General features: G+C 41.5%; 3 protein-coding genes across 6 annotated transcripts; all 3 read left to right on the top strand.

Moving 5' to 3' along the window:
- Positions 1-85: 85 nt before the first annotated feature.
- On the top strand, positions 86-4,140 carry cnppd1 (cyclin Pas1/PHO80 domain containing 1). The gene is made up of 8 exons (XM_005920035.3): positions 86-386; positions 881-983; positions 1,269-1,350; positions 1,454-1,574; positions 1,699-1,827; positions 1,919-1,980; positions 2,104-2,221; positions 3,394-4,140. The coding sequence occupies exons 1-8, from the start codon at positions 324-326 to the stop codon at positions 4,036-4,038; spliced, it is 1,323 nt and encodes a 440-aa protein (XP_005920097.1). The 5' UTR covers positions 86-323; the 3' UTR covers positions 4,039-4,140.
- Positions 4,141-7,812: 3,672 nt separating this feature from the next.
- prkag3a (protein kinase, AMP-activated, gamma 3a non-catalytic subunit) lies at positions 7,813-11,826 on the top strand. Of its 4 annotated transcripts, none has more exons than XM_014332929.2 (13): positions 7,813-7,928; positions 8,032-8,071; positions 8,272-8,372; positions 8,491-8,572; positions 8,659-8,717; positions 9,035-9,080; positions 9,184-9,238; positions 9,322-9,448; positions 9,538-9,703; positions 10,946-10,983; positions 11,094-11,240; positions 11,328-11,520; positions 11,641-11,826. In XM_014332929.2, the coding sequence occupies exons 1-12, from the start codon at positions 7,911-7,913 to the stop codon at positions 11,442-11,444; spliced, it is 996 nt and encodes a 331-aa protein (XP_014188415.1). In that variant the 5' UTR covers positions 7,813-7,910; the 3' UTR covers positions 11,445-11,520; positions 11,641-11,826. The 4 variants fall into 4 exon arrangements, with proteins under 4 accessions (XP_014188415.1, XP_042075862.1, XP_005920099.1 ...); XM_042219928.1 differs by having other exon boundaries at positions 9,035-9,095; positions 11,328-11,516; XM_005920037.2 differs by having other exon boundaries at positions 9,035-9,095.
- Positions 11,827-12,789: 963 nt separating this feature from the next.
- retreg2 (reticulophagy regulator family member 2) lies at positions 12,790-22,783 on the top strand. Its single transcript, XM_005920041.3, has 9 exons — positions 12,790-13,128; positions 13,566-13,669; positions 14,269-14,299; positions 14,653-14,782; positions 17,170-17,254; positions 17,364-17,501; positions 17,828-17,916; positions 18,436-18,571; positions 19,940-22,783. Exons 1-9 carry the CDS (start codon positions 12,875-12,877, stop codon positions 20,704-20,706), a joined length of 1,734 nt encoding a protein of 577 aa, XP_005920103.1. The 5' UTR covers positions 12,790-12,874; the 3' UTR covers positions 20,707-22,783.
- Positions 22,784-22,810: the final 27 nt, after the last annotated feature.

Genomic DNA, 22,810 nt, shown 5'->3' with positions numbered 1-22,810 from the left:
TGTCAGTGAATTCTGCTCAGTTACAATAACAACAATTCAAGTTTCTGAGGCTGTGGTTTTATCGAAGGGTTAAATAAAATAGGAAAAAATGGAAGAAAAACTTTTGACCTGCATTTAACTTTCGCGTAACAGCGGCAGACTGCGCCCCCTGGAGTCCCAGCATCTGTATGTGCCCGGAAAGAGAGGGAAACAGCTGGAGGTTTCAGCTGTCACCGTCTGTGTCCCTCCGTCAGGGCGTTGCAAGCTTTACCAAACAGGAGGGAGCCAGGCCAAGTTGTCCTTTTCTCATTATTTGGCGGACTAATGTTTAACCTGTCGTAGATATGGATTTCGACGCTTTATTTAACGAGAATACATTTCAGTTCTCGGATTTCCAAGAGTTCACGGTAAGTTGTTGAGCGAACACCACGCTAGCTAAGGCTAGGCGCTTTAGCTAGCGTTAGCTGACTTATGCGAGTAAACTTTGAAGCTCCTGTCCCAAAATATTGGCCGAGTAGGCGAAGACAGATGCTTTACTCTTCTGTGTGATACGCATTCACCTGTACAAATAGTCTTACCATGTGTAAATCTTAAAAACCTTAAGGTATGCAAGCGTCCGTGGATAGCATAATGCTAGTGGTAGCTGTTATTTTAGACTTCCGCCGACGAACTGCGGGCCAGCCCAAGCCTAGCAGCAGTTTTGGTAAACAAGAGCTACTCTCTGCTGTTAGCATTTTAGCATTGGTTTAAATATGCTAAGCTTGTTTGTTTTTGTTTTTTTGTATCATTTTTAATTGTTTTATTTTTCTTTGTTGATATCGCCTAGCAGCTTAAGTTCACCCAACAGTTTCCATAATAGTCAAGCTAATATACCTAATTTGGGATTTTGTGTTTCATATAGTTTCTTCCTGGACACCAGAAATTGACCGAAAGAGTGAGAAAGCGATTATATTATGGCCTGGACAATGATGTTTCTTTAGATGCCCTTTCCTGCCCTGTTACAGGTAAGCAAAGCGTCTACTGTCACTTAAAGCTTTAGCCAAATTTATTATACATATAAAGTTTTTGGCTCTGCTTTAGAAGTAATCTGTTCCGGATGAATTCTTCTTTCTGACTTATTATAAGACAGTTTAATGTTGTTGTTAATAAAATTTCAGGTGTTTAAAGCATAGTTTGTATATTAAACAATGTCTTTTTTTTAATGATCAGAACCACTGATAAAAGAGGGTTAGAAAAATCACACTTGGAGCCCACTTTCTTTTTGACTTTTCCTGACTTTCTGCTTTCAGATATTGCCGTCGAAATCTTCCAAAAGTCTGCCCCAAGCCCAATACGAAAGCTCCAGAAGAAGTATGCTGCCCATGTTGCCAGGTTTGTGCTGTACTAAGTAAAGGTAGACAGATATTATTCATTCTTTTAGAAATGGGCGATTGTCCCTAAATCATGTCCCTAAAACAATTTGTTTTTGTTTCAGGGAGGCCTGCATTTCTCCGTGTGCCATGATGCTGGCTCTTGTTTACATAGAAAGGCTTAGACATAGAAACCCTGAATACCTCCAAAAGATCTCCTCCTCTGACCTCTTCTTAATCTCCATGGTATGTTTTTAGGGTTCAGACGTTCATTCTAAGTGAGATTTTGTTATGATTTATTTTTTTTTTTAAGCCAGCATAATGTCGAGATAGTGCCATGAAATACTGTAAACTTTTATTCATGATTTAGATGGTTGCCAGCAAGTACCTGTATGATGAAGGTGAAGAAGAGGAGGTGTTCAATGATGAATGGGGAGCAGCTGGGAAGTTGGATGTCAAAACTGTCAACAACCTGGAGATGAACTTCTTGAACGCCATTGTAAGTGATTGTGTGTGCGTGTAAATAAGGTGTGCCTGCACGAACATTTGCTTCAAATGATGTGTCCAAACCTTCCTGTCATATCTTCAAGGAGTGGAGCCTCTTCGCTGACCCGAATGACTTCTTTGATTTACTAAGTCAACTGGAGACCAGGTTTGTTGTAACTCAACACTAAAATGCAGCATTTACAAGAATTTACATTTAGCCTACAAAACACAACATGGTTGATTTAAGCCTTTCATTTCAAATATATCTGTTTGTGATGTGTATTTCCAGCATTGCGGAGCGGCAGGGGATGAAACGCGGCTGGTTCACCTACACTGACCTCTGTGTGCTGCTAGAGCACTCTGTATGGAGTCAAGCCCTCACAGCCATCTACCAGCACTTTACTAAGGTAGGAAGAGGACACATATTTTTACAACGTTAATATTTAGCCTTTATATTTAAGTGCTTTTTTTAATTGATCCATTTTATAGTTTTACAACCAAGCAAAGTGCACAAAGTATTGAAGGAGACCTTTTATGCCCATTTCCAGTTCCATATTTTGTCTTCCTCGAATGGAAGGAAGTACATATTAGGATCAGTTTGGTAAAAATGGTAAATGGCCTGTATTTATATAGCGCTTTACTAGTCCCTAAGGACCCCAAAGCGCTTTACACATCCAGTCATCAACACATTCACACACACTGGTGATGGCAAGCTACATTGTAGCCACAGCCACCCTGGGGCGCACTGACAGAGGCGAGGCTGCCGGACACTGGCGCCACCGGGCCCTCTGACCACCACCAGTAGGCAACGGGTGAAGTGTCTTGCCCAAGGACACAACGACCGAGACTGTCCAAGCCGGGGCTCAAACCGGCAACCTTCCGATTACAAGGCGAACGCCCAACTCTTGAGCCACGATCACCCCATGTTTGTTTGTCTGTCCTGGTTGTTTTTTTTCCCCAAGGTCAACTTTAACTTTGGGGGAAAAAACAGCTCAGAGAAACCATAATGAGTAATGCATTATATTAAAGGGCATGGAGAGAGCTCTTTAACACACTTTTTATTTTTTCAATACAACGCCCTGCGATGTCACAATGATCCCATAATAGGCTGACGTATTACAATAAAAACATCATAAAACATCAAAGTTTTAGTATAGCCCTTGCTCTTTAGGGGGCAAAAGCTATTTGGATATTTTTTTACCTTCTTATGGGCCATCACGTGGGCACTCAGTCAATTTCTTGTCTGAAATAAGCCATCAGTTTGCTGTCCCTTAAATCCACTCTTTGTCTGATTGGCTGCACCTCTCAAACAAATGGTTTGAAGAAAAGGTCGGTGGGGCTTCGTTGAGCTGTGTGTCTGAGCTGACGAATATCTTCGTAGACATCCAAGAGTACCGTCTCTTTTGGCTCATAGTGAATATACATAGGTTGACCTCATTATTTAAACTTTGAGCCTATTAAATATCAGCGTTCTTCATTGTAGCAGTGTATACGTGACAGAAAATAAAGAAAACATAATGGGTTTTCCTTAATGCAGTTCTGCGTTTCATCATAAGACTTCATCTCAATTCATTTTCAGGTATCCTGTATGCTTGGCCTGGTCTATCTAACCAGTGTGGCTGGCCTTATTGCCACCAGTGCTGTGATTCACCAGCTCAGTCTCTCTAGAGGAGGCCAGTCTCTTCTTCCGCCAGATGAGATCAGCCTGACCCACTTTTTGGCTTCCAACCTGAGTCCAGAAACCTCTTCCTCAGCCCGCCGCCTCCCTTGTTGTGTTCTGGCCAACAAGAGTGTTAACCGTCAGACTGGCTCACCTGGAAGCAGGCAACACCACAGTCAAAGGCCTCCATCGTCTTCCACACAAACATCTGTATTGTGTCTCTGGGGTTCCCTGCTTGCCTCGATGGGTCATATACATCCTGAAACGAAACCTGATGTGGAAGCCTCCCAGACCTGGTCTCCTGTGTCCTTCATCTGTCCTGGCTGTCTCGCAACACTCCCTCCTCTTGCTTGCGGGCTTCGAAACACCTCATCAGTCCTCCCTCACGGCCCCTTTGAAAACCATCAGCCTCATTTGTCGTGGTTCTCCTCCAGCCTCCTCGGTGCTACCAAGCCAAGTGTGGACTCTCATCTAGATATTTTTCCTCCTGTACAGCTGCGACCTTGCCACCCAAAGTCTATGCTGCCAGTTGACAAAGTCCAAGCTCTGCTTATGCCTGGCTAGAAATGGCAGAGCTATTCATCCTGTAGTAATGGACTCTGGAAATGAAACCAGCATTGTTGTTGTCACTCATCTACTGCTTCAAGGCTTGTTTTTTTTTTTTTACATTTCCAGATCTAGAATACAGGAGAAAATACAAGAGGAGTTGGGCACTTTTCCAAGAGGTTCACAGGGAGGAAATTTCTATATAGTTAAATACTGCAGGGTAAATTTGATTCAATTCAAATACCACAATGCTTGATTAATCACAAGTGTTGTAAAGTTTGGTTCATTTAATTCTCTGCAGCAACTAAATTCACATTATCACCCTTCTGTTTTAAGAGTTCGCCACTGTCGCTTGCTGTTGTAGGGCTTTTGAATTGAATGTGTTCCGAGTTGCTGTGTCACAGCGGTAATTTTTAAAGTGGACATGAACCACTGTATGTGTAAAGGCTAATTTACACGATGGAGTCCTGCTCTCAACAACTGACATGGATGTAATACTGTCTGTTAAGCTGGATTTACGAATTAAGTGAAGTTAAAGTTTATAAAACATGTTTAGCGCCATCTTGTGTCAATATAGACCGTGATATCGTCGGGTTGGTTGCAGTAAAAAAGACTTGCGTTAGTTGACTAATAACTGAACCAATAACTCAGGGGAAAACAGGGTCACTAAAAATCAGTGTAGGGGTTTACTTTCGTGCTGCCACTGGCTGCAACAATGAGTTTCATGCTAACAAATCGACTCCACTGTCACTCTCTGTCTCTTAAGCAGTAAGTGGTTTTAGGTAGTTTGGCTGGCTGCACTCAAACAGGAAACTCCACCTGTTAGTCGTTATGTTTCGGTTTCTGATGCATTTTATAAATGAGAACAGTGTGGAGGAGAGCCTGCTTGAATCACCAGACTGACAAGCTGGAGTCCAACACAACAGCTTTTTCTCACCAAGCTGCGCAATCAGCTGACAAAGCAGATGTTTGCAAGATGTGATCAGCGCTGTTTTCTCTAATAAAATGTCCTGTCTTTTCCCAAGCACAGCTAAACTGTTTATATCACAGGTTACATCCACATTACAATCTCCTTCACTTACTTTTCCTCACTTGTAAGATTTTAAAAAAATGCATAAAATAACGCTGATCACATCAGCTGATTGTGCCGCTTGGTACACACGACCAGACGAGGAAAAATCAGAGTTTCTGACTTCCGGTCGTCGGTCTGCTGAAACACCCTCCAGCTGACTCAAACAGGCTCTCCTCCACACTATTCTCGTTTAAAAAGAGCTTTAAAAGCCTGCCCTTACAGCTAGCAGGTGGATTTTCCCATTCGGTGCAGCTAGCCAAACAACAACGAGCCATTTACATCTTAAGAGATGGTGAGTTAAAGTAGACAGTATAGCCTCATTTCTAACATAAATCTCATTGCTGCAGCCAGGGGCAGCACAAAAGTGATCCCCATAAACTGATTTTTATTTTAAGTGTCCTTATTTTCCCCTGAATTACTGTTTCTGTTACCAGTTAGCTTACATGAACTACAGTGACACAACGTTCTGTACTCACACAAGATGGCGCTAAACATATTCTAAAAACTTTCAATTTAGGCACTTTTTTATTTTTAAAGCCAGTTTCACAGACAGAGTTACATCTACGTCAGTTTTTGAGAGCAGGGCTCAATGGTGTAAATTAGCCTTTATACATGTAGTGTTTCATGTCCACGTTAAGCTGTTCACATTTGGCAGGTTAATGAATGTGTGTGGTGGTTACCAAGCATATATGAAAGTTGAAAGTTTCACGGTAAGTTGTTTTATTTTTTTAATGAAGAAGGGACTTAAACCAGGCTCAATTTTCTTATTCATATTCGTTTCTTGTAGCCATATACTTTTCTTTGATGCAGCTTGAGGACTGCAATAGACACTGGTCATTCACATACACATACTGTTGGCACTGATAGCTAGTTATAAAATCCGGTTGTCTTCTAGGTTTGAGAAGAGAAATGGTTGGACAGGAGACCAGACAGTTGAAACCGTGTCTTTGTGTTACTGTCACATGCCACACCGTTTCCACACATTCTGGTTATGGTGGCTGATTTTTGTCTTTTTTCTTTTTTACCAGATGTGATATGGCAACAAAATATAATACTTACGTCACTTTCCTGTAACAGGGTCTTAGCCAGGTGGAACACCTTTGTAAAGGATGTGTTCCTGTGATTTCATGCAGTCTCTAGCTTTTTTTTTGTTTTGTTTGTTTTTGCATGTGTTGTCTCAAAGGAAAACGTCAACCTTCCTTTGTTGCGGGAGATTTGCACTTTTTGGCTCCATTTTCATTGATGTAGAAAATCATCTTGCATTGTTACTGCATTATTGTCATGTTTTCAACACCAGAAGGGAAAATGGTCATTTTTATCTACACCGCTACAAATCTACATTTACTTTGTAATTGAACCTTTAACAAATTGATCTGAATTTTGAATTTGATACACTTTGGATCGTGAACCCCTTAAATTTTGTACATGTTATAAAATGCAAATATTGTAAAATGTGTAGCAAAAAAAAGAATAAAGACCGCATTTGTTTGAGATACTTTGTATATAATTCTGTGTCAACATACAATGAAGCCACGCTGAATCTCAGTAAATATGAAACAGTATGTTTGTTGTATGTTTGAACTTTTAACCTTTAAATGAGAGAAAACAGACTAAACCACTTCTGACCAATGTCCCAAGCATTAAATAAGGGCACCAAACTCAAGGAATTAACAAATGTTGTATCTAGACATAACAGACAACTTGAGTCACTTTGTTTGCAGCCTACTGCAAAAACACATTATTTATTCCCATTTCTTCTTACAGGTATTAAATGGTATTTTGGGGTAATTCCCAAAGAGCTCTTACCTGAAATGTCTTGGCAGGGGGTGCAGTGTATCCTTAAAAATTTGAGGAAACTTGACAAGTGAAGGGGAACAAATTTGATTTTTCAATTATTTATTTATTTTTTGTTCAACTCATCCTCAGTATTTATGGAGGAGGTCAGGAAAGAGGTATAACAGTTAGTATCTATAGCCATGTGCAGAACACTCTGTCATGGTTTGGGGCTGCATTACAGCCAGTGGTGTTGGATATGTGGTGAAAATTGATGGAACATATTTTAATCCACCGTGCAATACCATCTGAAAAGTGTCTGATTGGCAGTGGGTTCATTTATCACAAACACACTGCCAATGCAGTAAAAGCGTACCTGGGTAGGAAAACACACGGATAAATTTGCCTACCTAGACCTCGGACCTCAACATTATTGAAGCAGCGTGGGATCATGTTGACAGAGAACAGAAGAAAAGGCAGAAACAATCAAAGAAGAGTTTTGAATGTCCTTCAAGAAGCCTGGTGAATTATTCCTGAAGACTACATAAAGACATGACAAGAACGCTGCCTAAGAGAGTTCAGACTGAATAAACGGTAGTCTAATACTGACCAAATATTGACTTTCGAGCTTCTTAGAATTGTACAAACTATTTTTGCCTTATATTCTGTATTTCCATATATATATAAGTATGTTTGTATATCACACTTTCCTGGCAAAATATGAAGAAATGAGGGTTTATGGGATTGCACTAAGTGATCCCATAACAATTGAAAAGCTATTCCATGTTTTTAAGGGCCAGGATAAACGTTTTGGATGAGCATTTTTACAGAGGGGGAAAACAGATGTCTGGTTTTGGTTGAATATGGGATGTCCCTCCCCCCTGACTCTATGCCAAGCTTCTCTTACCCCTCCCCTACACTCCTGGCTTGACACATACCATTTGAGAACTCCTAATATAGACCCAGCTGCTTTGTAGAAAAGGCTAACAAACGGTCTCAGTTTCCTGCTTTGAAAACCACTTTTTCATGGACACAAGACAGAGTCATGGAGCCTCGTTCACAGGTGAAATGTATATGATTGGGGGTGTCTGGGAGGTTGATAATATTTTTGAAACCAAGGAAATGAGTAGCCATGGGGATTTTGTTGACAGTGATATATGTTATAGGTGTCATTCCCAGAAAAGAAGCAGGAAATACAGAGTCAAGGTACAATGCCTGGCAGTTGTCTGGGTTTGGATCTGTGCATGGAAATGTGCATATGTGTATTTGCATTTGTTGGCTTTGTGCTGTTAGCACTTTCCTTCGTTTTGTAGCTGTGTGTGTGCACGCATGAATATGTCCTCGTCTATAACTGCTGAACCCTGTTCAAACAGTGTGTTGTGACCAGCTGGTGTATTTTCTCCTAGAGGCTGATGCCACAGTCTACATGAAATTCATGAAAAGTCACCGCTGTTATGATGCCATTCCAACCAGCTGTAAACTGGTCATATTTGATACCACACTACAAGTGAGCCTGAAGCTTTTCCATGAGCTGTTGCACATCTAGACTTTCATATTGAATTGTCACAGAGTAGTGTTATTTACCTGTAAAACATCACTGACTGAAAAATCTTTAACCCCAAAAGGTGAAAAAAGCCTTTTATGCACTGGTGGCAAATGGCTTGAGGGCTGCACCACTATGGGACAGCAAGCTGCAGAGATTTGTGGGTAAGATGACGGATTAATGGGACAGATATGGTAGACTGGGCTCACTCACTGGTAATAATGGGAATGTGAATCCTCCTCTGCCACAGGTATGCTGACTATTACAGATTTCATCAACATCCTTCACTGCTATTACAAGTCCCCCATGGTGAGCACTAAATTCCCACAGTTTGAAGCCACTCAGGTTGGACGCCCCTACTGTAGAGTTAAACAAAGGACTCGGGGCCACAATCAGCCCAGGAAAAACTCCAATCTGGCCCACTGGACGTTTTAGAAACATGTGAAACAGGGCATACATTTCTGACTTTTAACTTTCGTAAATTTTACAACTTGTCCTACGGATAAAGACCTCCCGCACAGCCATTCATACTACACCCATGTGACAGATAAACTATTAAATGACAGAAAAGTTCCTATTTTCTTGCTAGCAAATATAAAAATGCCTGTCGTCTTTGTTTTTTTAAGGTTCAGATGTATGAGCTTGAGAGCCACAAGATAGAAACATGGAGAGGTGATTCCCTTCGAAGTAAATATGCAAGCAGGAATGAATGGCATCATCTGTGCCCAGAGGTCTATGAAATTCATCTGAGCCGTTTCTCTCCTCTTCTGTTTAGATGTTTATTTGCAGTATTCCAATAACTTCCTCATTAGTATCTCTCCAGAGGCCAGGTGAGTGGACACAACACTCTGAGGCACCTCTGTTTCAAATTCCAGTTGGCAGGCATTCCTCTTCTTATCTCTTCTCCATCCAGCCTCTTCGAAGCCATCTATTCCTTACTCAGATACAAAATCCACAGGCTGCCCGTAATCGATCCAGAGTCTGGGAATGTCCTGCACATTCTGACCCACAAAAGAATCCTCAAGTTCCTCCATATATTTGTGAGCAAAAGCTTTAGTTATGATGTTTTTTGTAGCCTTGAGTACCATGATACTTTGTTTTTCAAATATGGGTGTTTGAATTTTTTTAGGGGAAAAAATCTCCCAAGCCTGCATTCACAAAGAGGCCGATCCAGGAACTTGGGATAGGAACTTTCAGGAACATCGCCACTGTCCAGCAAACAGCATCGCTTTATGATGCCCTCTCTATATTTGTGGAGAGGCGGGTGTCTGCGCTGCCAGTGGTGGATGAACAAGGTACATTATACTCAGCTGTCGCTGTCACCATGTATATATTCTACAAAACCACAAGAGTAGCTCTGCACGATTCACTGGTCACAATAATGCTTATCTGCCTTATATTGAGATGGTGCCGTTGTCATTAGCACTGTTGCCTCACAGCCAGAAGGTCTTAGGTTTGAAGTGAGCAGTCAGCCAGAGGCATTTCTGTGTGGAGTTTGGATGCTTTCCCTGTGCTTCCCACAATCCAAAGATAGATTGATGCTTCTGATTGCCTGCCCCTTGTAAACAATAGCTTGAACAGCAGGTGGGTAAGTCCTGAGGGACATCCACTGTATATGATGTCATATCGTGAAGAAAAACCTACTGGAAAGAATAATTTACGCCAGTCTGAAGCCTGAGCTTTTGGCTCACAGTGATCACTTGTATATACACTTGTCAAGGCTGACTGTATGTTGGACCCAAATGAAGGACTTGGAAACTACGTTTATTCTAAGAAACAGCTTTACTGCAGAACTTAAACTGAGTACAAAATAATCCAGATCAAAACCAACCACTACAAACCTTCAAGGAAGTGTGCAAGGGAGGACACAATGACCAGCAGGAAACCGAGGACTTAAATACTCACCAGGTAATTAGGAAGGTGGGGAAACACCAGGGAAGACAGCCGCAACAAATCAGGATAACAAAGCAGGGGAATTAAAACAATATGAAGCACACAAAACACTATCAAAATAAACGCGGGCACACACAGAGAGACCCATAGGAACTTGACAAAGAGACAGAAGATAAACAAACATGGAGATAAGGTAGAAGGAACAAAATGGAAATACAAAAGAGGAAATCAGAAAGCCAGGGAGACAGAACACAGAGTGACAAGGCAGACCCAGGGACATGCCGGAGGAACAGGAAGGGAGCACAAAGCACGATAACAAAACATTGTGTAACCTAGAAGAACAAGAAGATAAACAGAGACTAAACAGACGGTATAATAATTTCCAAAGGAAAATATTGACTATACCAATATCCAAAACAGCTCGATTAAAACATAACTGATCCTCACCAAGAACACAAAGCCCTGAATCCAAGACCCAGGGACCATGACACCTCACCTCTCACCTCCTCATTTGACACTTTGGCCATGCTTTAATGTGTATCCACCACTGAAACAGTGTACACATGACAGAAAAAAACTATAACAATAAAGACTGTTAGACTTGTAACCCGGTTATTACATTGTCAAACTATTTGTTTTCCCAGGCAAAGTGGTGGCACTCTACTCAAGATTTGATGTCATTGTAAGTACAAATCTAACATGACTATATTTATCACTCCACTTATTTTCCTTAAATATCAAAGCACTGTTCACACACACACTTTCCCAGATACCGTTTTTGATCCATTGCAGAACCTAGCAGCCCAGAAGACCTACAACAATCTGGACATGACGATGCAGGAGGCTGTTGAAAAGCGGATATGTTGCATTGAGGGAGTTATTAAGTGCTATCCATATGAAACCTTGGAAACCATTATAGACCGTATAGTTAAAGCTGAGGTAGACTTTTTTCAGCCTCTTTAAGATTTATCGTGAAATTATGAGGTCAAAGGATAATAAAAGATAAGTCCTTTGTGCTTATCCCAGGTCCATCGGCTGGTCCTGGTGGACAGGGCTGATGTGGTGAAAGGCATCATCTCTCTGTCTGACCTGCTGCAGGCAATGGTCTTAACCCCTGCAGGTATTGATGCCCTCTTGTCCTAGCACCAGGGGAAAGAGGGCCCCCCTCCCCTCCTTTAGCACCTGTGTAGGCTTGAGTCTTGGCAGTGCACCCAGGCAGGTTGGCTCATGACCCTCTTTTGTGTTTGTGCTGTTTGACTGATGCTTTGTTTCATTTTCTACATACTCCCAAGATCAATTCTAAGTAGTGTGATTACAAATGTTCTTTTTTGTTTTACAGAAATTGGCATGTGACTGAAATGAGCCCTCATACCAGGAAGAAATAATCCCCAACTCTACTGCTGTTTATATGCTTTCTGGACCCTAATGCCTCAATGCATCTGCACAGCTCCACAACACAAAGCAGCATTTGATCAGTAAATGTTTACTGATTTTGATAACATTTCTCAATTAAATTTGTATTTAAGCTTGTTGTGTTGTCTTTTCAGTGCCTTGCCTCTAAAAAAAAACCCTCAAGTATTTGGCCTTCAATTTATCTCACAGATTTTCAGTGGCAAGTCACTCCAGTTCTTGATACTTGAAAAAGCTCTGATAATTTTGTATATCCATCTCCTGCTTTGTGAGCATCAAAAGCTCTTTTTCCTCAAGTCTAATTTCCTTTGGGGGTTTTTCTTAATGAAATTTTAAATCTGTTTAATCTTTATAAGCGTTGCTATTTAAAAAAGAATTCTGTCATGTGCAAATACAAATAATCTGTTTTCTAAAAACAACTAATATGAAACGAAAATAAGCACGTGCGTGAGGAAATCTTGATAAAAAACGTTAAATTTAATAGTTTAAAATTGTATAAAATGTTGCATAACAATCAGTATCTCTAACCACGGGGTGGTACTCTTTGGCTTTCTTTAACCCCGTCTTCTCTACACAGTAAACAAGGAAACACGTGACTCTATTTTTTCTGTTGACGGGCCGTATGATCCGTCCGCCCATCTGTGTACCCGTCTTTGCGACAGACTGGGATCGGAAGAGGAGTTACCTTCAAAATAAAATACACTCGCAGGTCACAGTCTGCACCCACACACACACACATACACAAAACATAATCAAGTGTTTGTGCAATTGTTATAGGAAATGGAAATGCATCTGTATAACTTCAGGTATAAGTTGGCGTTTATTTATGTATTTTTTTTATTTATTTTTGCAGTTTTGCATTTTTCTATTCCGTTTAGTTAAATTTAGCTATCAGAGTTTCACGGCACGTTTCAGTATCACCTTTATTTTAGTCATTTTATTATTATTAGAATATCTTATGGCGGTCTTCTCGGAAGCAAGGTCAATTTTTCTTTTAACATAAACTTGACAGAAAGACGCGACTGTACTCGCTGCTCTTTATCAACCCACTTTATTTTGAAAGTTTTAACCGGAAGCTTTATCGTTTTCACTCTGCCCTGCTTGACCCTCATCTTTCCATATACCCCGTGATCTCCAAAACAACATAACAAAGTGGGGGAAACATGGCGAGCGGAGAGGAGGCCAGAAGACGCCCCTCGGTTACCTCCTCTTCGGTCGGCCTGGAGGCCCTGTTCCCTGCGGGGACGTCGGAGCAGGCGTGCGGGGACGGAAACCCGGAGCTCGTTCGCCTGCGGGAGCGTCTTCAGGGTTGGCTATCGCAGTATGAACTCCTGCTGCTGTGGGTGCAGAGGCTGCTGGTCTGGGAGAGGCCGCTGTACAGCATCTTTGTCGCCCTGACACTGAACACATTATTCTGGTAAACGTCGAGTCTGCGTTTAATCACGCTTGTCTCTCACACTGATAAGGCTGCTTTGGAGTGCATTGTTAGCTATCTGGCTAACGTCAGCGAGGGTATTACGAGTGAATGTCAAGATAAGTTAGCTAATCCCACGTCTTTAGCCTAATGCTAACGAAGGTTGCAAGCCAGTTTAAACTTCCTTTTCGGCACGGCATATGTTCCCTGCTAACTATAAGGAATTATATTATATAGATAAAGGTTATTTTGAGGTGTCACACCTGTTAATACCGCAATTCAAGAGAAGACGTAAAGATGAGTGGCTCAGGCCTGGTTGACCAGCTGTCAGTTTGCTGTCTGATTACTTTCCCTTGGCTCATATTCAACCACAGCAATAGGGCTTTAATAGATTCCCCGTATTTGAATTTATATACATGAGTGTGTTTGTGTTTCTGCAGGATCTTGTCCTCCACCTCCCTGCGGCCTCTGTTTCTGATAAGCGTGTCCCTGCTGGGGCTCATGCTGCTGGAGAGATGGAAGCCCAAGTTACCCATCATTACTGGTAAGGTCTCAAAGTAATCACAATGATGCCTTCCTCTAATAGTTCGCGTAATGTTGTCTGTCAGGTACTGCTGACAAAGCTAAAATTCTATTCAAGTTGAAGTTGTTCCTCCACTCACACACATCGTGTGATTTCTGGTATTATTTTAACTGAGTAGTCAAACATCCACAAAATATGTTACAAGGCTGAAAAAATTCTGTTAATATTCAATGTGAGAATCATTAAAATCTGAAAAAGTTGTGATGCTGTTTGAAAGTGCAAACCAAACCTGCATGCAGTGATTTGCAAATCTGCCCAATTTTATTCACAATAGAATGTAAAAACATGTTTAGGAAAAATGAGCTCCTTTTGAGTTTGATGGCAGCGACGCGTCTCACAACTGTTGGGACAGGGGAAGGAAAAGGCTTTAAAAGGAAGCGGTCCTTAAAAAGAAACAGCTGGAGGAACTTTTTGCAACTCGCTGCATTCGGTTTATATTTTACACAGCGGCCCAACTTTTTGTGGAACTGGGGTTGTAGGAGAAAAAAAAAAAGATGTTTCGACAGATTCTTTGCTAATTGTGGGTTGTTTTTTGTTTGTTTTTTGTGTCTCCTCTACAGTTCAACATGTAGACGCTCATCCTGCACAAAGGTTTGTAGTGTAATAAGTTGATTTTGTTTTCTTAAGCAGTGATTTTTCCTGTGTTAATGTAGTGTAAAAGTCATCCATTAAAGTCTGTCCATGTAGGATGTTATGACCCGTTTGTCACACAACACTCTGTGATTATAATTAATTTCAGGCTCCCTGCCTCATTTAGTGTGTTGTGTTTGTGTTCACTTGTGTGCATCTGTCTCCCTCCATCATCATTACGCAAACATGAAATCCTAACCTGCACCTTTGCTAACATAAGTACAGCCTGAACTGCTTCAAATACAGATCTGTGTCCGTCACAGGTGTTGAATTTTGTGTGTTCAATGTGCGTGTGTGTTCTTGTTTGATCATAGTGAGACAATGAGCGCGGAGCAGCGTCTGCTCAGCATCCCCGAGCTCAGCCACCACCTGGCTGAGAGTTATCTGACCTGTTGCATGTATCTGCAGGAGATGCTGCAGTACAAACGACAGAACCATGGCAAGGTACGGTGCTTTGGTGTGACCATGGAAACGCATATGCACACATGTTATTGGGGTGAATCTCTAATAGTCCAAGTATAAATGTTTATGCGATTGTTGTCAGGTTGTGGTTTTTTTTCCTTTCTTTTTAAGAAAAAAGCCAATTCTTCTAGCCATCTTTCCAGCTCTGTATTTTTATTCTCAGACTTTAACAGACGAGCTTTGCATGATTATTTACAAAGTTCAGAATAGTACTTGTATAATGTATTACAGTGGGACTTAGTTCTTAGTTCCTCTCAGTTTGTGCACTGAAACTTTACTTACTTTAGAGCCACCCACCCTTCAAGCCAACTTTCTGACTGAAAACCCTGAACTGAAAAAATCTCTGAACAATAGGTGCGTGGGGCCCTCTGAGAGCTGTATCCCTGAGATGACCTTGTCAGGGATATCCGCTCAGTATCTGAGTGATTAGTGGAGTCTGAAGCTCAATGGGACTACTTGTATATATGCTGGCCTCATTACTTGAAGGATTGAGATTCATATTCAGGTTTAAGATGAACTAAGCTAAGACTGTCAATAAGGAGAGGCAAATTTAGCGTAGTCATGAGAAGTGCTGGGGTTGTTACACAACAAAAGTAATGTATTAGGAATTGCTTATTACTTTTAGTAATGCAGCATATTACTTAATTATTCCTCAAAGAAAGTAATTCATTACACTACTCATTATTTTAACTTTCTTGTTACTCCATAAAACGCCCCTAAACACACACTCATAATCAGCAACTTACAATGTAAAGGTGAGGTTACAGTTCATCACATCAGCACAGATCCCTGTCCGAATAAGGAAACGCACACAATCTTTATATTTTAGTTTTTATGTGTAAACACAAAGCCAACAACACAAAGTAAAGTTGAAAACCAGCCCAAAGAGACTTTTAAGCAACTGCCACAATGATTCCGCTGTACAAATGTGTCCAGATGCAAGCCTGACTGCTGCCTTTGTTACCTGATGAAGTCCAGGTTTTAGCTGCTGGGCTGAGGTCTGCATATACTCAGCTATAACGTCCCTCTGGGTTCTTGGCTAGCTTTGTGTTAACATGCTGTATGTGCAGGTCTTGCAAAGAGACAATGTTGCATTAGCAGCATAATGCAATTGTTTCTGTCCTGGAGACAGTTCCCACTTCACTATCATGTTCTTGTGCTTTTGTACATTAAAAATAAAAGTAACAACCACATCTCCACTCCTCCCCTTCAACGTTTTCCTCTCGCTAAATGAGTCTGATTGTAGTGCAAGACTACAGCAAGAAAAAAAACGAACACATGACTTGGACATTGGACTTTGGGAATCTCAAACAAGTAATGCAGGCTTAACAACACATTAAACAACTCCTTAAATGTCCTTTTAAAGTGTTTTCGATCATATGACAGAATTAGAATATGTCTGAAAGTGCACCTTGGTTACTTTTTGGAAAACTCACAATGGCGGACTTCCAAGGTAAATCTAGTCACATTTACACATTACTTTCAACACGGCACAATTCTTAAAGAATGCCATTGTGTCAGTTAATAGACACGCACGAGATTAGACTGTGATTGTTTCCCCTTCTTGAGCGAGTTGCTCAACTAACTGAAAAACTGGATCCTTTTGGAGAAATAACTGAAAAAGCTTCCAGTTTCTTTCTCATCATTCTACTCTGCCCAAACCTGCCTCGTAGAATCAGTCCTTTGTGGTAAACAGATTTTTTTTCCCCCCCTGCAGTGAACATGACATCTCCAATATTAGGCTTTGGCCACATTTCACCCAGAACTTTACATGTTTTGATAACAGAGGTCAGATAACAGAGAGATGTGTCTAATGAAAATGAGACCGTTACCCTGTGGTGAAGTTAGTTTGTTGCTTCCAGCTGTTTGCAGAAGTCTTTCTCTTTAGTTTTGAGTTGTAGGTATTTGCACACGTGGCACAAAGTCGATAACCTCATTAATTACAGTGAATTAACTTCAGTCGTTACAACTTAATATCCATCATAAAGACTGAATTGTAAATAGGATTGTGGGCGTTGTGTGAGGCGAGTGAAGTGACACACACAGCCAGTGTTTTTGAGCTGCACTTTAATAATCACCTGATTCCTTTGCACAGCTTTACTAGTGTTTGGATGCATTTCCATAAGTACATGTCGGATGCAGGACCTTTTAATCATGGGTTTAAAAAAATAAAACTTATGAGTAGTGCTGTTATTCCTTTCAGCGGTGTTTTGGGGGAAAAGTCAACTATATGAATAGCATCACACTAACCGATTGGTAATGCTAGTGATATAAACTATCCCACTTTTAGAAACGGCTATAGTAAAGTGTTCTCTATGACATAAATACAGCACACACTGAAGATATCTCTCGCTTTCTCTTTTTTCCAGTTCTGTGTGATGATGTGCAGTGGCTGTTTTGTTCTGGCTGTGGTTGGACATTACGTACCAGGAATCATGATCTCCTATATTATAGGTGAGCCATAACAGAGGGTGTCTGGCAGTGAGTAATAATAGGAGTCAGTGCAGTAATTAAAACGACAACAACAAAAAAACCCATGTTCATTCTCCACGCTGCTTTTCAGCGCTGAGCGTTCTGTTGTGGCCGCTGGTGGTGTACCATGAGCTGATCCAGAGGATGTACACCGGTCTGGAACCGATCCTGATGAAACTGGACTACAGCATGAAGGGAGACACGGAGCACCGCAAACACGACAAGAGGAGTGAGTGAGAGAGCCACTTTCAGCCGCAACGTGCTTTCAAGTGAAGTCGGCGTTGTTGCGCAAGAATCGATGTAGCTCACCTTTCTTTGTCCTCTCAGCGATACCCAACATCAGGGGCTCTGCACACACAAACAAAAGGAGCCATTGTAAAGCCGCAGTTTCCCTTGGTTACTTGATTCTCATACCGCAGTCTTTGTCTTTGAATCACTTCCTTTAGTGGTTTGTTGTTGTTGTTGTTGTTGTTGTTGTTGTTGTTGTTGTTGTTGTTGTGGTGTCCTTCATGGCATGTTGAAAACACGTGTTTGTGTGTGGGGGGTTTTAAACAGAGATAAAGAAGGAGGTAGAGGAGGGGGACGAGCCCAGAGCTGAAACGGAGAGCGAGAGCGAGGAGGAGCTGTCCTGCTTTGCTCCAACGGTAAGGACCCACACCTGCAACACAACCCACAATGCACAGAGAGTACGTATATGCAAGGGTGCCACTTTAAAGTGTAAGACTAGCAGAGGAAGCTGCAGCAGCAGCACAGTGTGCTGAAGTCAGCACCGACCTTTATGAATGTGGTGACGTGTTGATGGGAATGGAGCTCTGCGCTGTGCCAAATGACCTGAAGGATTATCTTTCCAGTACAACTGCATTCCATTTGCGCAACAGCAGAAAGTACACGGTTCAGTTCAGTAACTGACAGTGTCATGTCAGGTATTCAGTCGCTATGCTGTGAATGAACACTTGCAGGGCATGGTGCAAACGTAATAAAATAAACAAACTAGTATAATCTGGATTACTTCTACGAGCTATGAAGGTTATAGTCCTTGTAATAAATTCAAACTTGTTGCATGTGGAGTAACCAGAGGAGTCTGGTTATAGTTATCTTTTTCAGGTTTTGAAATGTGGAAAATAATGCGTCATTATTTTATTTATTTTGTTTTCTTTGGTCAGGTGGATGTGAAAACTACGGCTCTGGCTATGGCCATCACAGACTCTGAGCTGTCAGATGAAGAGGCATCCATCTTGGAGAGTGGAGGCTTCTCGGTGTCCAGAGCCACCACTCCTCAACTCACCGACGTCTCTGAAGGTAGTTGTCATGTGTCAATGTTGAACTTTGATTAAAGCTTGTTTAAAAAAAAAATTATTATTTTTTGATCCAAGTTGACAGCACGACACAGCTGCTACATCCATGATCTGAATCTCCCGTTCCGCTGCATCCCAAAGGTGCTCTGTTGGTTTGATATCCGGTGACTGTGGAGGCCGTTTGAGTTCAGTGAACTGTCATGTTCAAGAACTGAGTCTGATATGATTTCAACTTTGTGGCATGGCGAGTTATTGTGCTGGAAATGGCCATCAGAAGACGGGTACAGTGTCGTCACACAGCGATGGACATTGTCAGCAACAGTACTCACATGTGGATGTGGTGTTTAAATGATGATCAGTTGATACTAAGGGGCACAAAGCGTGCTAATAAAATATTATCGTTACACCACCATCTTTGACCTGAACCACAGATAAAAGGCATGTGGGATCTATGCTTTCACATGAACTATGACCCCACCATTCGATTTGTGGCACTAGAAATCAAATCTCATTTGACTAGGGAACATTTTTCTGATCTTCTATATTCCAGTCAACCTGCCGAGGCACCTGACGAGGTCTTCTGCTGCTGTATCCCATCTGCTTCAAGGCTAAACATGTTTGCTTTCAGAGATGCACTTCTGCATATCTTAGTTGTAACGAGAGGTCATTTGAGTTACTGTTGCCTCCTTATCAGTTTAAAGGAATCTGTCCTCAAGTTTCTTTTTTCACTCAGAACTGCCGCTCACTGGATTTTTTTTTTTTTTTTTTTTTTTTTTTTCATTTTCAGCCCACTCTCTGATTGTTTGGGAAAATCCCAGTAAATCAACCGTTTCTGAAATAGACCAGCCCGTCTGGCACCAACAGCCATGTTCAAAGTCACTTAAATCACCTTCTTTCCCCATTCTGCTCAGTTTGAACTCTAGGAGGTTGTCTTGGTCATGTCTGTACGCTTAAATTCATTGAGTTGATACTGTTGGACAGGCTGATTAGATAATTAGGTCAACAAGCAGTTGAAGAGGTCTACATAAGAAATAAATTTGGATAGTGAGTGTGTGCAGAGGTGTGTGTGCTGCTCTGTGCAATGTCATTCACCAGTATCAAATTTTTAGAGATGCAGACCAACAGAATTAGCGAAATAAAACAACAAAACTCTCTCTTGGCCAGACCAAGTGTCTTTCCTTTGCTCTTTTCAAAGAAAGTACGAGAGTATGTGGGCGAGTGTTCCTTTTGGATTGTCGTGCTTCTGTGCATCAGATTGTTATCATAAGGGCAATGTCACCTCATCCTCTCATCGTTAAGATATCACTGTGAAAATTAAATGTGCACGACTTGCATTTATTTATGGTTTTATACTGTCTCTTGCCTACTGCAGATTTGGACCAGCAGAGCTTACAAAGTGACCCAGAGGAGTCGTACCTGCGGGATCTCCCTGAGTTCCCCTCAGTGGAGGAGTTCCCCTCCATTGAGCAAAGTCTGCTTCACTTTCCTCTGCGAGGTTCAGGCCAGGGAGAGGGAGCCCAGGCTGACACTCAGTCCGAAGGGGAACCGTTGAGCCCCGCCAGCCTCCTTATCCAGCACCTAGCATCCCCCCTCCATTTTGTGAACACACATTTCAACGGACACGGTCGACCACCTGGGGGCGAAGAGGGCGCGGTGCCTGTGGCGGGCGTAGATGGGGGAGGAGAGAAGACAGAGCCTGCAGTCACCCAGGGTGCACAACGTTCCTTGGAGGCCCTGAGCGAGGAGATAGTGAGCACTGCCATCTCCACTGTCGTGCAGAACACTCTGTCAGCCCTGCTGCGTTCCAGCGAGGCCAGCGAGGAGCCCTCTCTGGCTGAGTTTCTTCCCAGCGAAACCCCACCGGGCGCTCTGGAGACACCTGCCGACACCACTGCTAACACTACAGTTACCACGGCAGAGGAGCTCGGTCCTGACGAGGAACCAGATGAGGCGATCACAACGGAAAGTGGCACCGGCGAGGAGTTCCCCGACGACACACTAGTTCCGACCGAGGAAGAGGACTTTGAGCTTTTGGACCAAAGTGAACTGGATGAGGAGTTGGACATCAGCCCTGAAGGACAGGTGGCGGGAGAAACTCCAGACACACCTCCATCCCCTCAGCATCAACCACAGTCATAGCTGCCCTGCTGCGCCCCTCCCCCAATGTTTTGCTTTTATTTGTATGTTAAAACAACATTATATTCATGCATACAGCTATACAAAACCCATTTATCAATGAGTTTGGAGTTAAAGGGTGTTGGTCAGTGATTGTGTGGCAGATGGTTGAGATACTCGGTGCGTTCTGCTTTTATAGCCTCATGTCAGAAGAGTCTGTTAAAGTCTCGGGAGTCGTGTCTACACCAGGACCATCATTAGCTTCTATCGGGCAGCGTTCATAATTACACAGCTTTACTTTACAATTAAATGCACCATTTCATATTGCATTTATAGCAAAGAGGTTTTGTGTTATGCTGAGTGCTCCCCTGACAGGAGTGTATTCAATGAAAAGCAGGTTTGTGGCTTTAATTAAAAGTTTAGAAACGTTTTTTTTCTTTTAAGAACCCGTTTGATTTCAGTCTCTTTAGTACAACAGTGATGCCTTTATTTTGTACCACGGCTAAAAGCATCCACCTTGTTTTTTCATTCAGAGGCAGATGTCTATCTATATAGAACGCCACGTTAGGAAGAGTTGGAATGTTGGATTAACTGTTAATATATGCTATAAATTATTTAATTTAATGGTCAGTCGATGAAACTTTATAACTAAAGCAGAGGGGGAATTTAAGAGTCTATTTTATCCCTTTGGTTACCCATATAAAGATTGTATGTAAATGTTTTAACGACAACACCAGGTTTGAATCGTAGTTGCACATTCCCACAGTTAGACAAGTAAAACGACCCCAATCCGCGTCCACACCTTTAGGGTTCAAAGTTAGAAACTCCCATTCAGTCGTTGCTGGTTTTTTCACTCGTTGCCTGAAAACGGATTCTCTGACTTCATTGGATGTTGACAGCTAGTAGATCTTTACCCACATGCGAGTGACTTTAACGTGACACGATAAGAGAAGTGTTCCCAAGTTTCCTCTGTGTGATCAATGCCTCATTTTTATTTACATTTGTAAGTAGGATTTAATTTCGTACATCCACGTGTAATTGAATTTGTTATTTATCTACAGACCTGTTAGATATGCCCGTGTACTGTTTGTACAGTGATTACTGGGATCTGTATATTTACCAAATAACCTCCTTTGTGCCATGACAAGTTCATGCATGCCATGCATCACGCATGTATTTAACATCAATATTTGAGGTTGATTTTTGAGTTTTACTAGAGCAGAATTTTTTCTGTTCTTGTAGGGAATAATACTGTCATTCTGCGTCATGTACCTGGGCCAATGTTTGGGATCTGTATTCAAAAACAAGATAAAAAAAAAAAAAAAAAGAAGATCATCAACAAGAAATTAAGCACCTTGTTCGACTGTATGGAAAAGCCGATTTTGCTCTTGTGAACCACTCAGCATCCAAGTCTCAGGGTTGGGTTGTACAAAGTGAACATACCATTGCGCAAAATGTGTCTGTTTCCCCCAACTTGTCGTAGTGCACTGCATTTGTACTAACCTTCTCCTCTTTTTCAGTCAGCGCCTCCTTGTGCATAGTGTAGAAATGCAAAAAGTGTACATTCTGCATGTAAAAACGGCACCCTGTTCAAGTTCTCCTTGTCGGCTGACAAAGTACTGCACAATTTGTGAAGAAGAAAAAAAAAATCAGTTTGAATGTTTCAGGTTTAAAGAGTGCATTAAATTCAGCTTGTTTAATATTTCATTATCAGTGAGGAGAGTAAACGTTTTGATGTGTCCTTACTTTTAAAAGGCCAACCATCTGTACGTGGAGATGGACGGTGAGCGGTGACGTCGGCTTTAGAGAACGATATTAACTGACTAGTTTGTGTACGGTAGTACTGTGATTTATGTTTAAAATCCTGCTTAAACGTTTAAAAAAAAAAAGAAGTAACTTACTGAACTGTAAAAATTTAAAAAAAGGAATATATTTTCTAATTTCTCCTTTTTCCATAAAGTACTCAGTTTGATCTTTTATGTCTAAAAATATAACCTCTGGACGTGTTTCACAAAGCGGAACAGGTTTAATGTCATCAGACTGTGATATAAAACTGCAACTGCACATGTGAAAATAAAAGAACAAACTGAAACAAACTTAATGCAATGACACGTATCTGGATTACTAC

The sequence above is a fragment of the Haplochromis burtoni genome, unplaced genomic scaffold, assembly GCF_018398535.1.
Source record: "Haplochromis burtoni strain Fernald_Lab_line unplaced genomic scaffold, NCSU_Asbu1 Contig_40, whole genome shotgun sequence".
Classification (NCBI taxonomy): domain Eukaryota; kingdom Metazoa; phylum Chordata; class Actinopteri; order Cichliformes; family Cichlidae; genus Haplochromis; species Haplochromis burtoni.
Note: the sequence above shows the minus strand (reverse complement) of the source record. Positions and strands in the feature narration are given on the sequence as shown.